Source organism: Lipophrys pholis (genome assembly GCF_963383615.2).
Source record: "Lipophrys pholis genome assembly, chromosome: 9".
NCBI classification, from domain to species: domain Eukaryota; kingdom Metazoa; phylum Chordata; class Actinopteri; order Blenniiformes; family Blenniidae; genus Lipophrys; species Lipophrys pholis.
Window position 1 is genome coordinate 27,399,053 of NC_137639.1, and position 19,417 is coordinate 27,418,469.

Here is a 19,417-nt window from a genome sequence, read left to right on the forward strand (position 1 = left end):
AAGCAGGCGAGATTAAGTCAGGAAGGAAGAGACGGATGAGAGGGGGGAGACACTGGCGGGGTGCAAAGTGAGCCACAGAGGAAACAAGGAAAAACTGACAGAGCTGAGCAGACTCCACGTGAGGTTAACTCCCAATCCATATCTTCCCTTTGCAGGCGACCAAAGATAAATAAATAATCTCTCCGTCCCTGAAAGCCTAATTAACCCTGCCGTTTTGGGTGCTGGTAATTTCTCATTGATGATAATGACAGTAATTAAATGGGATTGATACTTTAAGGCAATTTAATCACGAGGCAGATTAGAGGCAAGATGTTTGCGGTTAGCTCCTGAAGACCACACTGCATGAGGCGAATTTCAAACGTGGACGAGTTTACTCCAACATCTGCCAGAAAGTTCGACTCCAGTCGGCTGTCAGTTCTGCTTGGCTGATTCTCTCGACAACTCCAAGATAAAGGGGGGGAGGAGAGATCCGCTCGTGTCACATTTTCGGGGAAGATAAATCTGAGGCAGAATCGTTTTGTCACTGCGGGAACTGAAATCGGGCCTCCTAATGCGTCTCCTCTCATGTCGGATCTTCTGTTTCTCGCCGTGATTCAAGGCTAGCCGCCTCGCGAGCGCAGTTGCCGCCGAGGAGAGGATGGGGGATATAAATTATGTAAAGGGTCGATGTGCGTTGTGTCCAAGGCAAATGTGATTCATGGAGAACACCGCTTGATAAAAAAGAAGATAAATGTCCGGTTCAGCGGAGGCTGTTTGAGCAGCTGACCCGGTCAATGCTGCTGCTGCTCCACATATCTCTTTGCAGAGATATAAAAGAGGTCAGAATCTGGGGGAGTCTTTGATTGCATGTATTTAAGTTTGAAAGCTGCACTAGCAAAAGGTGGAAACATAAGCTCAGTGGGTCAGAAAGTGAGAGGAGTAAAGGTGTCGAGGATAATGCCAAAGAGCGGCTTCAGTCGATCTGCGTCCATTATCCTTTATTTTCTGCTGGTCAATAGGTTTGCATAATCACAGAGAAGGGCAAAGGAGCAACGTGGGGCAGCGCCACTAATGAGGAGTGAAGGGAAGACGTGAAAAGTAGCCCCCCCATTAAGCAGCGACACACTCTGTCGGTGGCTGGTTATTGTTATTGACCGAAGCCGAGGTGTCGAATAATGAAGGTCGCACTCAACCACTTGTTTGACATTTTCAGCTTTGTGTACTATTCAGTCGAGAGAGATGTTTATAAGTGACTTAGAATTACTGCAGGATGTATTCGATGGATTGTACAGTTACAATCTAGTACCGGGGGCTCCACAGGGGTGATTAGCACTGTGTTGTAGTCGTAAACATTCTCGCTTCATAATAGGAATGTACCCAGCTGGAGTCTTTTCTTTGAGTTATCCAGGAACACAAATTGTATCCCAAAGTGCCGAAACATGCATTTGACGATAGTTGGCAACTCTAGAATTATCCTTAGGTAGGAGTGCATGTGTGATGGACTGGCTCACCCCTCCCTTGAGTTTGATGAAGCGGTGGATCAACAGACAATCTGAATCTGTTTCTACCAACCACTTATCTGTGCTGTACTCCACATTCCAAACATGTTGTAGATTTATTTATTCTTTTATTTTTTAAACATAAGAAATACAACAAAACAAGTCACTCTGAGCTGAAGTCCACAGTCTGAATTCTATTAATTGTTTATACCACAGAAAACAAGGTGAGGGCTTCATCACAATCCCTGCCTGAAGGCAAAACCATTATACTGAGAGGCACTGACTGTACAGTGGTGAGCACTCACACGTCACACAAAACGTTCCACGGTTGGAGTCCGGGTTGCGATTGGGGGTCCTTGCATGCACTTACATGGGTTTTCTCCATTTTCTTCCCATAGTCCAAAAACATCCCTAATTGGTGAAACTTGTGAATGTGAGTGTGTGCAATCCTTGGCTGGATGCGACTGTAGAAAGTGAATGGATGGATGTGAACAGGACTTGAGGTTTCACATCCTTCATGGACCAGTGGCGCTGTCCTTGGTGCTGAAGGCTGTTTTTTTTTTCCCACCTCGCTTCCAACAACTGCTTCTTTCCCTCAGTGTTAATTACCGTGTCTCCCTGCTGCAGTCGTGAAACTACAACACTTCAAAGATGTAGTCTCAGGTCTGGTGGACTTTTCTCACCAGCGGGGGCTCTCGCTTCATTACACCGCCACAAAAACCTCTCTCTGTGTGAAGAAACCCCTTTTAATTTTAGCCTTTGAAAAGTTTCTGCTGCCGGTCTGAACTGTCACATGCACAAGTTGTAAAACAGTTTGTACACCTGATGGGGAGAATGACTTTGAATCATCACCTGACAATGACAAACGCCGCCACCAAGATTGGTCTTATTAGGCTGATTGCCAATTACCATAAACCAGCCCGGCATTTCAAAGCCACACACACACACACACACACACATACATGCACATACAGAGGGAAAAAAAAAGAAAAAAGAAAGCAGAGCTCTGGCAATCAACACTTTGATATGCAAGTTTTCAAAGCAACATGAGACAATTAAGAGCATGGGAAGAGGGCAGATCATTCACACTGAGCATGCATTAGCATTGATCTAACAACAATATCGCCAAATCACATCAAAGTCATTTAAGTTGTCAGGAGGAGCTCAGCTTTTTGAAAAAAGAATGATGACATGCAGCCTACAGAGCGAGCAACAGGACAAACAGCAGCAGGAGAATAAGAATCTACTGACACTGAGCATAATGATAATAATAAGAAGAAGAATCATAATAATCATAATAATAATAATGGTGGTGATGATGATGATGATGATGATGATGATGATGATAACGTTACAACACTGATAATGTAAACTACAGCGACAACAGCAACAATGACAGACAACAATGTTAACGAAAACAACCATAAAAATGATGACAGCAACAATACTTCAAAATAATTAGTTTTTTAGTGTTTATAAATCCCAACAGTCATCAACAGAGTAATAAGTTGTGATTTGAAAACATTAGGAATTGGATGGAGAGAAAGCTTTCCTGTATTTCCATTTTAAGTGGGTTGACGTCTTTATGTGGACGTGACGACACGATTCGCTATGTTTGTTCTTGTTGACCCACTCAGCCGTTCTTTGTGCCCCGAGGCATCTGCATGTGATTTCTCCTTTTAATCTGTCACCTGGCGACAGTTGTGTGAAGGTTAAAAGTGTCGGTTCCCCCTGCAGATTGAAAAAGAAAAGCTCCGTTTATAAAGCCTTTTGTTTGTTTCTTGACCAAAGCAAAGCAACAGCTCTGGTTACCATCTGTTGGTCAGAGGCAGAATTCTCTCCCACGTGCACACAGGACTTACCTGACACGGTTGTTGTTTCTGTTTGTTGTTTTTTTTTCTTGCCCTGCATGTCTTTATTTGGCAGGTATTCTTGATCAGCACACCCATGGGATCCCAGTCTAACAAACAAACAAGGCTGCCTGCGCCCTGCATATGCAGATGCGTGACTTCTCATTCACAGATGGATCTGAGCTGTCTTCCTCCCCGCAGCCCGAGGCAGTGAACCTCACAGAGTGCATGTCACACACGCACACACGCACACACGCACACGCACACACACACACACACACACACACACACACACACACACACACACACACACACACACACACACACACACACACACACACACACACACACACACATACACAATACACACTCACTGTCAAAACCCAATAGAAAAGAGAGCGACACAACAGAGATATGTCAGAGCCTCAGGCTCGGGCTCCTATCATCCCATCGAGAAAGCTGTTGTGGTGTGAGAGACAGACAGAGAGAGACAGAGAGAGAGAGAGAGAGAGAGAGAGAGAGAGAGAGAGAGAGAGAGAGAGAGAGAGGAAAAAAAAACTTCTGTTTATTGATTGTGACAATCTGTGTGTTGAACGGTACCAAATGTGTGTTTGTGTAATCACACTGTTGCTGTGGAGTTTGTGATTCATAGTGATGACGGCGGCTGCATTAAATCTAGTCAATCATCTCATTGCCATAATTTCTCATGGAGGACATGTGATGGATCGCCCAAAGCCCTCGAGACCGAGGGCCAAAAGACGCTCGCGAAAAGGCTCCTTGAAGAAGCGCAACTGTTTTATGCTAAATTAAACAAATGGTGTTCGTGTTTTGTAGGCCATCATTTTGATAATGAAATTAATTAGGCCTTATCTTTTCCCACCAGACCTTGTTTTTTATGCGTGCGACTATACTGACAGTCCTTCGCGTTGAATCTGGTTTCTTCATCCTGCTCAACCATCTGCTCATTTTTCCAAAAGCAGCCCAACAGATTACTCCACACACTAATAGCTGGAGAGCAAAAAAAAAAAAAAAAACACACGAACATTACCCCGGCCGCTCGTCCTAATGTTGTGAAGAGCTCCCGGCGCCACGTCGCGCTCGTCTTTCGCGACAAATCACGACATTTAAAGATCATTATGAGATTGTCACTGAGTGGAACCGGAGAGTCGCTTCACACCAGACGCCATCACCGCGTTCATTTCAGCGTGTTGCGTTTTCCCACAAGTGGAGACGTCGACAGCGGAAAACCCATAACGGGGAATTGAGGATAAAATACCCCGAGAACCTTGTAAATAAACATGTTTCCCTCGACAAACGGCATAATCAATGTGACAAGCAAAGATAAATGGACTGAATGTGTGAGGCAAAGAGAAGAAATACAGTGGGATGACAAAATATATACATGATTAAAATTGCATAACTGACACCCCCGTGGACAGAGTCTCCCCGCCAAGCATTGTGCTGCAAGGATTCCGGTTGCCAACAAGCAGTGGCTGCTTTTTTTCTCTTTACCCTGAAAACTGGATCATAATTGAATTTTAATCATCTATATTTGGATAGCATGCATCATTAGTTGGGCTACAATATAATTAGAAGAAAGTCAGAACAAAAGGATACTTGGAAAACCTCCTGAGAGTCACCTCATTACCCCACATGTGGAACATTTAAACACACGAGCTACATGCACAGCGTGAGCGTCAGACATGACGACCATTAAATTATTTGTCTTTATTCTTACAGCTGTGGCGCAGTCGCAGCATTTCAGAAAAGTAGCAAAAGTTTTCCAAAAGTTCCACCTTGGGAGCTGTTTTCATAAAGTTTTCAGGAGATCCGAGCGCCGCTGTCGCGTAAACGGACACCGTTCATATTTTTTCCCGGTGGCAGTATAGAGAGCAGGGAAGCCCAGGCATCCCAGGCCCAGGTCTCCCGCAACTTCCTCCAGCTGTTCTGGGGGACCCGGAGACGCTCTCTGGCCAAACCAGAGATATATGTGGTGGGGATATGGGGTGGGGATGTAGACCGACCGGTAACCAGAGAGCTTTTGCTTCATAGCTCAGCTCCTCTTCACCACAATGGTCCGGTACAGTGACTGCATTACTGCAGCCGCCTATACGAACCATTTGCCATTCTCTCTCCCTCCTTGTGAATAAGAGCCCGAGATACTTAAACACCTCCACCTGGGGAAGGTCCACCCTCTCTACCTGAAGAGGGCATGCCATCCTTTTCTGTGAGAGGACCATGGAGTCAGATTTGGAGGTGCTGATCCACATCCCAACCGCTTCACACTCAACTGTGAAGAAGGACAACATCCGCAAAGAGCAGAGACGCATTACATATTGCACCGTTATTACATAATGGGGTGAACTTGTATTACATTATTGCATGTCACACCGTTATTACAGAATGAGGTGAACTTGTATTACATGATTACATATTGCACCGTTATTACGTAATGCTACATGTTTGGTTACTTCATTCATACCGTGGGTAGATTCGTTTTGCAGATTGTGATTGCATTTGGCATTCCATGAAAAACGATAAAACACACAATGAACCAGACAGGCAGGTACTTGGTCGAGTGACAAAGAAAAACAAGTATCGTCAAGTAGCTAAAGGTTAGTATTAGTGTGTATATAGATATATGTAAATAGCGATATATATATATATATATATATATATATATATATATATATATATATATATATATATATATATATATATATATATATATATATATATATATATATATATTGATAGTGATATCGGTGCATCTCTAGCTTACAGTGTGTTTAAAGCTGGCCCAAATGATTAGAGAGCAGTTGATGGAAAGCACCATGAAATCCTGGATGCAGCGTGAGAGATATCATATTTACTCCTGACAAAAATCAATGTTGTCTGTTGATTGGAGACGAGATGTGAGCACACGCACTCTGCGTTCCCAGTCACGCACGCCGGCCCGCTCGCTTCCATCTGCTTCTGAGACGCAACAATCATAATTCAATCAGCCGGAGAAACACATGTTGTTTGAGGCGATGGAGGCTACAAATCAGGCCTGTTGTTTTCCTGCAGCAGAGCATGCGCGCGTCTCCGTGTGCACGTCGCAGACATCAAGACAGGGAGCGTCGGTAAAGGTTACGTTTAAAAGGCATCTAATCTGCACTTCAGATACGAGTCTTTTATTTATTTATTTTTTCTCCTTTAATTTGTAATTCAGAGCGTCGACCCGTCTGATCAAAGTCACGAGTCAAATTGTATTTTTCAACTGTGGCGTTTTAACTAAATAGGAGTAATGTGCGACGGCCCGTGTCCTTTTCAGACTTCACAGAAGTGTTAAACTGTTGCTCATTTTCACACATTTACCCATTTTAAAGGAGCAGGAGGAGGAAAGGTTTAATCTCAGTTAAAGAGTTTACAGATTATTTTTTTTCCCCTCTCGACATGGAGGGATGTTTGTTTGTCTTTTTGAGGAAATCTTCCAGGATAAGAAGGAAATGAAACATCTGTATCCTTTTAGAAGCATAAATAATGGTTTTGTCCTGCTTTTATCATCTGAAAATTAGAATTTTCTAGTGGGAATGTTATAGAAACCGCATCTGCAGTGTTTATGTCGGGATATTTGTTCAGGATGTCCTGTTTGCTAAATATAAACTTAGTTTGTTAGTGTGTATCTTGTTCCCCAATTTGAAGAATTTGAAAAAAGAAAACTAGCTCTGTGCTTGCTTATTTTTGCGTTGAAAAATGTAACCTGGGCTTGAGATTGAAGAGATTTGATTTGTAATGTCCGATTGAAATAGAAAGTGACTTTGGAGAATATTTGTAGGTTGTTCACAAAAAAATGTTTTTTATACTAAAAACTCATATCAATCGGAGTTGAAAGAGAAATGATGTTGAGCAAATCCATGCATATTCACAATGTATATGTATAGATCTGATAGAATTGTCACTGGATTTCCATAGAAGGTTTCACAATTCTGTTGTCAGTAAAAACATTGTTTCATCAACTATGGTGTTAATTGTGAGTATTTCTAAAGGTGCGTTTACACTATGTTCCCGGAAGCCACGGCAGCCCCGTTTCAGGCGAGACACAACGCAGGGGGACGGGATGGGCAAACGTAACAGGCCGTGATGGCCGTGGGCGCCGTGCCAGACTTTTAAACTGTCAGAGAATTTGCCACAGCGGCCACGGCGAGGATGAGAAACTTAGTAGACCGTAGCAAAACGTTGGCAGCGCGTAACTGGCCGTAATAGAACTTGGAGGCGGTCCGTAGTGGGACGGGAGGAAGTGACGTGGAGCGCGTTCCATCGCTGTTGTTTCCTGGTTGCTTCGCGTTTTATCACGGAGCGTTTTATCACTCCGGAAGGGAGTTTCATTGGAGTCTGAGCAATTAGCGACAGAACACCTTCTACAAGCTCTGACACCGAAAAAGAAATCCAGAGGTATGTATGCACCCAGCAGAAGTCTCAGGATACAAGGATTGCCTTCACTTTTGGTGGTTCTTTGGGGCATAAACGTGTTTCAAAATGGTCCGGCGTCCACATTTCATCCGTAGAAGCCTTGACAGAACGCGAAAAACGTGCAACACCTTCCTCAGAATTGCACACGGCGCACTACGTTTCAGGCAAACGGGGCTGCCGGGGACATCGTGTAAATGTACCCTAAGCTAAATGCTTCACTAACACGTTAATAAGAGATGAAAGCAAAGATTAAACTGATTCTTTTGTTTAGTGTAGAAGTATGAGTAAAGGGGGAGATTTCAGCTCTACAAATTCTTGAACTCCTGTGTGAGTAATACTTATCTCAAAGTTTATCAGTCAAATTATTCATTCATTCAAGGACTGTCATTAATACTTTTGTAACTTTGGAAGAAAAGTAACTGTAATCTTACTTGATAAATTTGCCTTTTAGTGTATTTTATGTTTGCTCATAATGCTAATAATCATAATGTAACATCAAGTAAAAATGTATAGGAAGAAATACATAGTTGAAGCATAAAAGTTATAAAAAATGGGTTAAAAACAGTTTGAGTAAACACTTAACCAGTCATCGCTGAGAGGATTTTGTATCCATACTCCTCATAAGCGTAACTCCTGGATCATCTATTAAATCTAGAAAATTCTGAACCCAACAGAAAGCAGAACAATGCAGCATTTCACAATAAGTGAACCATCGGGGTTCTTCTGGAAGTCGACCGTCCAATCACAGATATGATTCACCTGCATATTTCAGATTTCTAACATAAGCTTGCACATTTTCTGACAATTCAATAAAATCTAATTAATTTAGGGTGGAAATAAAAGACACTGAATTAATCAAGTTTTCTCATAAATAATAATAAATAATCATAAATAATCAATACAGTAGATCAGGGTTGTCAAACATGAGGCTGTGGGCCCAAACTGGCCCGCAAGCGGCTCCGATCCGGCCAAACCACCAAATAAACTCCTAAAATTTCAAAGAGAACATTTGTTTTTTTTAACACATTTCAGACACAACAAAACAGACCCGAGCTGAGATTTCAGGTAATGCTGCTATGAACGATATCTACCTTGTTGCCTGAAAACTAACATTAGGCTTTACGTCATGCTGTCAGGGTGAGTTTGTGAAAACATGCATAGCGCAACAGTTACAGGACAAGTTTTGGGGACTTTTCACTTTATTTTTCCCAAGAAGGTTTCAATAAAAATTGGATTTATGTTGAGACTAGTCATTTTCCGATTGTCTGATGTTGTGAAAATATTGACATTTTCATCACGTATACTCTGCGCCACAACAAAGAAAACTTTGAATTTAAAGGTTATTATGGCACTAGTTTACTGGTACCGACCACTCAAGGTGATATCGGGTTGTATGTAGCCCCTGAACTGGAATGCGTTCAACACTCATGCAGTCGATTAAAATAAACACATTAAGATCGTCTCATTGACTCAGTTGGTCTTCCAATCTCAAGGTTAAGGATATAACACCCTTCTAATTGTTTTCATTGCTATAGTGTCATTGAACTCCAACAGTGGAAAAACGAAAGCCTCCTTTATTAAGACCTTTTCTGCATTTATCCTTAACTCTTCATTTCTCAGAAAAGAGCCTGTGGAGCTGAGTGGGGTCAAGGGTCGTCTCTGACCTCCAGATCACCTGCAGGCACTCTAGCAGTTACCATTGTAGCGTGAGTGCGTGTGTTTAAAATGCCCTGCTTAACTAAAGTCCATCGTTGTACTTAGACTTGTATCCCCGTCTTCACACATCCTCGTACGTCAGGTTCGAGCGAGCCCCACTTGATCTCCGCAGATTAAAAGGTGAAGAGTTTAAAGGAGCTGATCTGCTTCTCACTGGGATGCCGGGAGCTTGTGGGTCTTTGCAGCGTGGAGCTCGGTTTCATCGGCTCCCGCCGGCCTCGCACCCTGTTGAAGTGTCCTCCGGCGAGACACCTGTTCATCCACGACTTCACGGGACGTGAGCAACAATTGAATGCGCCGGAATGTAAATGCATCCTCCCGCCGCCGCTGCACGCGGCAGCTGTTTGCTTCCTGGGGACCATTCACTTTTATGAAGACACCAGAGGATTTGTTCCGCTCGAGAGGGATTTAGCTCTGTCTATTGGTATTAAAAATAAATCTCTCCTTGTGTCGCTGTTGCGTTATTGCGTTTCGCCTGCGAGCCTCCCTATCCGTTTCCCCGATAATGCCGCGCGCTCACGAGTACAAACGCCCAGAGGGGGAACGCTCTTTCTTTGCACTATTAAACCCGACCCAGGTGATCGGAGAGTCCGCCACAGGATGAGAAACTTCCCATTAGAGAGACACGGGGTGCAGCGTAGCAGAGATCGGACCACGACAAGTCTTCCAGCCGGTCCACGACGACCTATTTATCTATCTGCGGCGGTACGCAAGGGGGAAGGTACTTAAACGACTGAAGATTAACCATAACCCTTGCTCGGAAAAACCTCGGCTTGACCCTGTATTCTGCCATCAAGAAGGATTATTACTCACTGATAGCTGAATCCAGTTAAACGGGGGAGTTTTTATCCCGAGGCAGGTCTGCTTAGTCTGCCGGCTTTAGGCTCAAGCAGCTCTGCTTGTTACAGTTTCCTCCTCGGAGAGAAACGGATGTAAAGCATACATGTAGATGTGTTCGACATTTCCGATGGGGGAAATACCTCCTATCCCTTCAGTGGATCTTTCATGTGCTGTCAGCCAGATGGCATACATCAGTCATAAAACTGGATGTGATTACGGGGGGCTTTTATTGCCCTAGATTGTGCCGGGAATAATTGCATTGTGTATTCAAGCAATACCCAGATGGTTGGTGCACCAAACCTCTGCTGTGATATTTATTGTACTGGAGAGCAGGGTTTATACTTTCACGGGGCATCACTTTAAATGTCAGTTGTGTCTGCACTGTAGCGAGATGTATATAGAAGCCATGGAGGTTAAAGGTTGGAATAACCGTCCACCTCGAGCGTCCTGACAGCATTAAAACGATTAAAGTTCAGCAAAAAAAAAAAAAAAGAAGAATCTGTTTATCAACCCTGGGTTGTTGTTTTTTTGTTTGTTTGTTTTTACTAGAAAATGAAACAAAAATATTGAATATGCTGGACAAAAAAGATCAGCATTTTTCTTTTGTATATTAAATAATAAAGGCAAAGCTTTAATATTTAAACTGACGGCGCTTTTCTTTTACGCCTGAAGTCATTCGTTTAACTGTGCTGCTAAAATCTGGGTCGTTTCGGGTTATTGTGAATCTTTCAGTCAGTAAAAGCCGCTGCAAAGAAAGAACCAGGTTGAGACGGGAAAGAAAAACAAGTATTCTTGCATGTCTTCGGAGTAATCTGATTAATAAAAGCCAGACTTCTGACTCACAACAAGTAAATATTTGGAAATGGCTTCTTAAGTTCTTATGCAGCTCTGGATTATAATACAGACCCTCTTTAGAGCCAAGCTGGTCTTTTTTTTTAATATATATTTGATTTCACCTAACAAGCATATTTTAGGACTGTGGGAAAAAGCAAAAACACCGGATTAGATGTGTGTGGTAACAAATTCCATTTACTTGAGTAACTTTTTGAATAAAATGAACTTGTGAGAGTGACTTTGAATGCAACGCTGTTGCCCTGGGCTTCATGCCACTTATGTTCACTTTTGACTCTAATGTATTAAATTTCCCACATTACACATGATTCACTTCATGAGGAGTTTTTTTTACAGTAATCTGTGTCCCCATGGCCCGAGTATGAGGCCCCAGAAGTGAATGAATTCTGTCAATTCCATCAGTTTCGGCGAATGTGTGCTCAAATCAGAGCTTTTGAATACGTCGCTTTAGGATTTCTGTAAACTGTGAAATTGTTGGGAGAAAACGGTATAATATGGGACCTTTAAGAAAATGTCGTTATTTTGGACTCCACTGCATCATGCAAAAGCACCTCAATATCAACAACAACAAATCTGAGTTGTTTTTCTCTGGGTGTCGATCAAAGGTTCATTCTGTATTGATTTCATGTACAAGTTACTCATTTATAGTCTCTTGCTTCATGTTTAAGGTCACACAGGGCTGTTTACAACATTTCTAAAAGATCGGGCTACAAATTTGTTGTTTGAGCAAACAGTGTTGAAAGACTTAGACTCCCTTCAGATGACACCGTTTCAGAAAAGTTTTGCGTGTACACAGCAGAAAAGCTGAAAACGATGTTGGCCCTGTTGGTTGTTTTTGCAATGGAACCACACACACACACACACACACACACACACACACACACACACACACACGCATGCAGCAGAAAACAATAGGGTATAAACAATAACAATGGTGAGGACGTGCACTTTCATATGGACGGATGACAAAGTTGGATTGTTATTCCGGATGACTCGACTATAAAACTACCGAGTCCCAGGAGAATATGGACATTGTTGTTATCGTCCATCTACTGAGCATGTGCAGAAAAACTCTTTATGACAGCAGCAATTCAGAAAAGTTGGATTCTATAGGAAATCTAGAAATGGTGCAAGATAATGAAGCATTTCTTCAGCACATTTGCCATGATTTTTTTCTGAATTCATAAATTTCAACATTATTACAGACTCAACATTACCTGACAAGAATGCTTTCGGTAAAGCAAATGTATTTCCGATCTCAAAAAAGTACATTGTTTCATTGTCATAATTTAATCCCATACGAGAGGTTATTTAGCAAATACTTACTTGAGGAGATTTTATTCAAAGTACTTCATCATTAATGGATGCTTGTACCCTCTATGGGAACAATACTTTTACTTACACATACAGGAGGCACATGCAAGCAACAACTTACAACTTAAACGTGCGAAATACAACAACACCATATTGTGACTTCCTGAATATCTCCGAGGAGAGTAGAAACTATAGCACCCAAATGTCCCTTTTAGAGGTGCTGGTCTTGGTTTTGTACATAAAATAAACAAGCTTTTAACCAGGCTGTCATAGAATCTCAGGGAGAGAAAACCCAGAAGAACATGCAAGCTCGGCATAGAAAACCCCCAGCCGTGCCTCAAACCAGTGTCTTCTTATTCTACCATTACACCACCTTTCTAATCTAGAGGACATAATGTAGCTGAGGAAGAAGACTTTTGGGATCTAAAATATAATCTTAGTGCCACTTAAAAGAAAATAAATCCACATGATATATTTAGCTTTTATCTATTTCTTGGATGACTTTAAAACTCAAAAGCCTGGGAGGTGTAATGACTGTTCTTGTTCATCACCCACAGATTAAAAAACATAATTATTTTTTTTTTTTGGTAATGTTGGGTCGTATCCAGTGAGAATAATTATGATTCCCAACGGTTTGAGTAATTCCAGGGAAATTCACAGGGGAGGATTTTGGCCTTTGGTGCTTCAGATCTCCTGCTGCTGTGTGTTGGTGAATGTGTAAAGAGTCTCCACGAGCCCGCTGTGTGTCTCTCTTTGTCTCCAAGGTGTCCAGACGGCCCGCGTCCAACCACCATGAGGTCCTGCCAGCTGCCCTGCAAGAAAGACTGTATCGTGACTCCGTTCAGCGACTGGACGTCGTGCCCGGTCACCTGTGACGCAGGTACTGAGAAAGAAAACACTTATGTTCCACTGTTCATACATTAAGCTATAGCTAATTAAAATGATACAATAAGTCTGTTTCCAATGATTTTTTCACATCTTCAAATTCCATTGCAGTAGTTTTTCTTTCAAATATAAAGACTCTGTGGAGATATAGCATAAAGCAGAGTGCTTGTAGTTTGACACCGGCCTTGCAGTACATCAACTACATAGAAATATGGAAAATAAGAATCTATGTCAGTTTTCTCAAAGTGAGCATTTAATGCCGTGTGAAGACTGATCTAAGCTAATAAACATTAAATCAATCTCTATATTTGCCATTTTTAACATTTGACCTGAAATTATCAGTTAGATATGCATAAAAAAAACTCAGAAAATATTGGCAAATCCACTGTAATACTCTTGTGTTCATTTTTTCCCCTTTAGAATTCCAGCGTTATTTCATCCAGACAGTCTGACTTTAGCCTGAAATTGTTTAATTCATTAAATGTACAATCATTCCTCACAGGGTACAGTGATGAACTAATATTCTAATTAAACGTGTCAAAATCTATCTTGTGTAATCGACCGTGTGGAAGATCCATGGACTCGGGGAAACTCTAAACCAGACATATCGAGTACGGCGCAAACACATGCACTCGCGTCTTGTTCCAGATAATTAATTTGACAGATTGACACGTAAGACAACCTTTGTGCCGACCTCCTTTAGTCCGTCTGGCGAGCCGACTCGCCCGTGGCTACACGGTGTCGGCGTGTCCGAGGTTATTGTTGTTTTCATGCGCTGAAAGGAAAACATTTTCCGATGGGGTCACCTCTGTCAGGCAGCCGTTGCCCAAGCTGTTGAGCGCGCCGAACACGTTAAATTGATTTACGACTGGAAATCATTATCGTCTATATTTTCATGACCTCTCCACGCGAAGCGGCGGCATAAATCTCTCCGGTCTGAGCAGGCAATACTCGTGGTCGTGCATTTTAATTTGATGCTGATGGTATCTTCACCTTGTGCCGATAATTGCGAGACACCCACGCACAAAGGTTTCCTGCCAGGTTTAGGACTATCCAGAGGCTTGTTTCTGTTTAATGAACTACTTGAGGGCATCTCCACACATGTAAATACCATAAATTTAATGCGAGTCAATTCCAAAGTCTAATGGGATTTTTCTCCATCGTCATCGTTGGCTTGATTTCCCCAGTAATCAGATGTGCATGTTGGCCATGATAGCTGCCCAATTAGGGTTGGCAGTCATAGTCCTCAAGTCCGTTCTTCAAGGACTATAACCAGAATAGCTTATCATTTTGACATTTTTTTTTTTTCCTCATCAGTTTCTCATGCAGACATTTTGGTTGTTTTTTTTAAACCTTGTGATTGTCTGTGCAGCTGGAATCGCCGCGAAGAGAAAGCAATCCAGGAAACGTCTCGTCATCCAGATGCCATCCAACGGGGGGCAGGACTGTCCAGAGCTTCTGGAGGAGGAGAAGGACTGTGAGGTCCCCAAAACGTGTCCCGGTTTCAGGTAAGAAATAATAATAATTAGTTATTTCCAGCATCCGATGAATTGATCGATTGATGCGCTTGGGTTTTGGATTTAAGGCCTCGGTCAACGTATCAGTCAAGTAATAAGTTTCTTTGGTTCCTTGAATCAATTTAAATGATGATTTTCAGACAGAAAATGTCACTCAGAATACTGTACAAGTTTCTTGGTCGAGCAAAGACTAAATCAAAGGATTGTAATTTATATAGCATTCAACTAGACTTCGGTCTTTAATTTGTTCGTTCAGTTACCTTACCGACCAAACCAGCTTTATTTATTCAACACATTTTAGATGGGAACTGCAACTCACTGTGCTTTACACAGACCGACCGGCCGACCATTCAACCCTAATTCAGACAGCAATATTAGGGCACAAAAAATAACTCAAAGTGTTTTACAAAATGTTTGTTTATTTATTTGTTCCTTCATTCATTAGTTTATTTGTTTGTCTGTTCGTCCATCCGTCCGGCTAAACAATTTTCATTTATATGGCAAAAAAAACCAAAAAAAAAAACCTAATCCAACATTCTATATACGTTGTCGACTAAGACACCAACAGCATAAAAAAAAGAATTTTATGTTGAAAACATCTGCACGTTTACAGAAAATGTACACATGCAAATGCACACAAACTCCTTCCACTCTATTCATTAGTTTTGATTTCCACAGTGTTTTTCTCTTTGTGTAAGAGTGAATTACTTTATTCTGAATGTGTTCAAGGTTTGCATTAATTTTTTCCAACTTTATTGTAACTTCATACTGATAGACAGTTACTGACAGCCTTCTAAAAAGTTTGTTAAATCAAATGTAGAAAAAGTAAAAAATGAAATGAATAAATTCAAGGAGAACATTCATTCATTCATCCATCTTCTCCTGCTTATCCGTTTACGGGTCGCGGGGGTGGCCGTCTGAGCGCTGTCACCCAGATCCCATTGCACCGATTAAGAACCTTCCCGCGGGCGGTGAGCCCACGGGAAGACTGACAGCTCAGTTTTTACATTTTCTAAAGAAGAAACTGGAGATCAAGATCAAGTGTACGATCACTATCATCACTGTTCATCTCTGTATGTGTCTGGATGTGACGTACAAGATGAGATGCTTTGCTCCACAGAGTATCTACAAAGTGCAGAAGACACGGATGAGTGTTTAATTTTGACCTTGACAGTAGCGTTACGTCTCCCTGGAACATTCACACAGTCTCTCCGTGGGTTTAATCTGTCCCAGTGTCTTCTGACTCTCCCTGTAATCCCACTCTGACTACGATGTTGAGGTCAGTGCTCTGCAGGAGGCCAACGCCATCTGTTGAAGGACTCTTTACTCAGTTCTGTGTGTTTGGATTTGTTGTCATGCTGCAGAAAGAAGTCAGAATCGATCGGAAACCTTCCCGACAGCGTCGGTTGGAGGATGAGTACCTGAACTCCTGAAGTGCCCTGTGCACGGTGCTGTAGAGTAGATTTTGACCAGTTTATTACTTTGAGTAATGCAGCTCAGTCATGCTGTGTGGGAGGGTTCAGCTGCAGCCACGTCTCCATCCTTCTCTTTGGATTCAGCTTTTATTGTATGAAGCCACTTTTTCTATGTTATGAACTCTCAAAAATGCAGCTGCGGTTTGTACATCAAACAAAACTGTAAAAATCAGCTGAGTTGCATCAGTAACCCATTTGTGCTCATTCTGCTTTTTTCCGATTTATGCAAATATTGTAGGCAATCATGTTGATTGAGTCACAAACACAAACTTATTATTCTCATTTTCTCACTGGGTTATCATCATTGAGTATCCATATTATTGCTGTAATCAAGGGTGAGAATGAGTCCAAATCTGCATAATTTTTCTGTTTCTCCTCCACTACATTTATTCAAAATTATATTCTCTTGTGCTAAATCCAGACTTGGGTTCGACGAGCTCGGCAGAGTAGCTATCGACACAAGCTGTAAGTCTGTGCTGGTTAACAAATGTCCAGATATCTAAAAAATAAAGTCGTTACAAAACATTTATTCGAAAGTTATTTGTTAATATTTGAATTGAGACCCGGTTTTTGCGCTTTCATTTCAGAAAAGTTTCACGTTGACGCGGCAAAGTTCTGAAAACGACGTAGTATCAAGCCAGAATACGTGTTGGCGCTGTCGTTTGTTTTTTAGAATGAAACCAGACACGTGACCACGATGAAGTTGGATTTCTATTACGGCGACGCTCAACTATAAAACTACCAAGTTCCAGGAGAATATGGACCGGGAGTCATGACACTTCGGAGGAAACGTTGTTGTTGTTTCCTCCATCTACATGAGTGTTTTTGAAAAGTGCCACCTTGGGGGCCGTTTTCAAAAAGTTGCATTTTCAGAAAGCACGAAATGCAACGAAAGTTTTCATGGTGTAAAAAAAATATCCATTTATCTTAAACAGTATGAGAAAGAGTCTAGCAAATAAAAAATTAAGCCGCTGAGATGAAAAACATTCAAGAAGACATAACTTTATGCTTTAAATTGTAATGCCCAAAACATCTTTTCACATCTGTAATGTCATACAACTGGTTAAATTTACAAGATTGGATTTCTTCTTTTGTATAATTCCCCTAATGTGCACGGTGGAGTCGTGGTTCGCCCTCTCACCTCACAGCGGGGAAAAAAAACGTAACAGTTGGAAAATGTTGTCGTGTAAACAGGCTTTTGAAAGTCCACCTCTTCATTTGTATACAAGGTTTCTATCAGATGATCAAACAACCATGTGCCTTGCATGAGGGGTTCAGGTCAGCCTGGGAATCAAGATGCTTATTACCTCAGAACATTGCTATAATGACACATCCTACGATGTTTAACAAGGAAAATCTGCTAAATATGAGCTATTTTCGTCTTTGGCAACAGCAGTCGCCATTCAGATAAATGACTCCGTACACAATAACTAAATATCCAATTTGTTTTGTTTTGATGATTCGAGAGATTTTCATGTATGTTTATGTATGCTACACTTTGAAAACTTTAGTTTCCAGTGGTTTTAAATGGGTTTATGACGATAAATTGAACAAAATTCTTTTTATTTTTTTAATGAGATGCCAGCTCAAAGTCACGCTGCAAATGGAGATTGACTAACGTGGCTCCACTGATGTGATTCATTCCAGGTGGAAAACCCACAAGTGGAGGAAATGCCAGCTGGTCCCATGGTTCCTCAGACAGGACACTCCCGGTGCACAGGAGACCTGCGGTCCTGGACTTCAAACCAGAGGTAAACAAAAAAAAAAAAAAAAGAAAACACACATTTCTCCATCTCCATTTTCCCTCTCCCGTCTAAGTCGAACCGTTCCTAATCACTGTAAATTAAATTTTCGCTCATCGTGCCGCATCTGGAGCCCGGCCACGAGGCAGCAGATGGATGTGCCAAGGTTTGGAGAAAAGGCCCATTGACTTAGAGTACACATCAAATCCTCCCACTTACAACACTGAAGCTGACACTCCTATAAACATCAGCAGAAGGTTTATTTATTTATTAATTTTTTCTTCTTGTTCCTTTTTTTTTCTTCTTGTTCTAATCCTCCAAAGTTTGGGAAGGAAATGCATTCGCAAGTTGTCATGTGCCTCTTGAGACTCACTTGACAGTTGGGGTTGTCTCACTGCGAGCTCTCGTCTCCACCTCGGGCTCTTGTCGTGCAATTTTAACCGAACGTGATAGAATTTAGGGGAAGACGCTGCACCCCGATTCCTGCACAACAAAACAGGCCGATCGCTCCCTCGTACGCGCTTCACGCATAAGTGACGAGTGTTTCAGAGGCGCGGCGGCTTTTAAAAAGCATATTTCGTCCTGCGGTTTTACGCGTACGGGCGTACCAAACAGTCCTGAGAGGCTTTCATAAAAATCCAATTTCAGAGGGTCACGCAGAATGATCAGTTTCATTATGTTCCAGCTCCTATGGAAAGCCATTATTAGCGCCCTATATTTTGTTTTATTCCTGCTCGCTCGCGTTAATAGATGGAGGAATCAGTTTATTGGCGAAAATGTCACAGTTTCCTGAGCCTCTGCACCTTATTTTTTTTATTTTTTTTGGGGTGATCAAATGCCGAGTGACAGCTCATGTCCAGACCCTCCTGTACTTATTCTGGCGCCTCTGTCACTTCTAAATGGCAGAAAACATTTTTTGTCATTGACTTAGACGGAGTGAGACACACTGTCGTTTCTGGTCTGTGCTTTTCCTGACAGTGTGTTAGTGTTGTTTACCTGGACAGAGGCTTTTCCTTAGAGGGGGTGGAAGAAAAAAGAAAAAAATATCCCACACATTAAACACACTGCACTGAGAGCTTTCTGTCACTCTCTCCCACACACACACACACACCCTGACCCCACACACACACACACACACACACACACACACACACACACACACACACACACACACACACACACACACACACACACACACACACCACCAGGCTCAGGCTTTCCGAGCCAATAGCAGTGCCCACAGGGGGGGGTTCAGCGAAAAAAAAAAAAGTGCTTAGAGATTGATTTCTCCAG

General features: G+C 42.0%; 1 protein-coding gene across 1 annotated transcript in view; it reads left to right on the forward strand.

Moving 5' to 3' along the window:
* The window catches only part of thsd7ab (thrombospondin, type I, domain containing 7Ab), a gene marked incomplete at both ends in the record, with an annotated part of 203,187 nt that overhangs the window by 122,713 nt on the left and 61,057 nt on the right, over window positions 1–19,417 (forward strand). Inside the window, 3 exons of the mRNA XM_080471110.1 lie at window positions 13,270–13,385; window positions 14,763–14,898; window positions 18,030–18,133. Of these exons, the coding sequence (XP_080327236.1) occupies window positions 13,270–13,385; window positions 14,763–14,898; window positions 18,030–18,133 (356 nt within the window). The remainder of the gene's footprint in view (window positions 1–13,269; window positions 13,386–14,762; window positions 14,899–18,029; window positions 18,134–19,417) is intronic.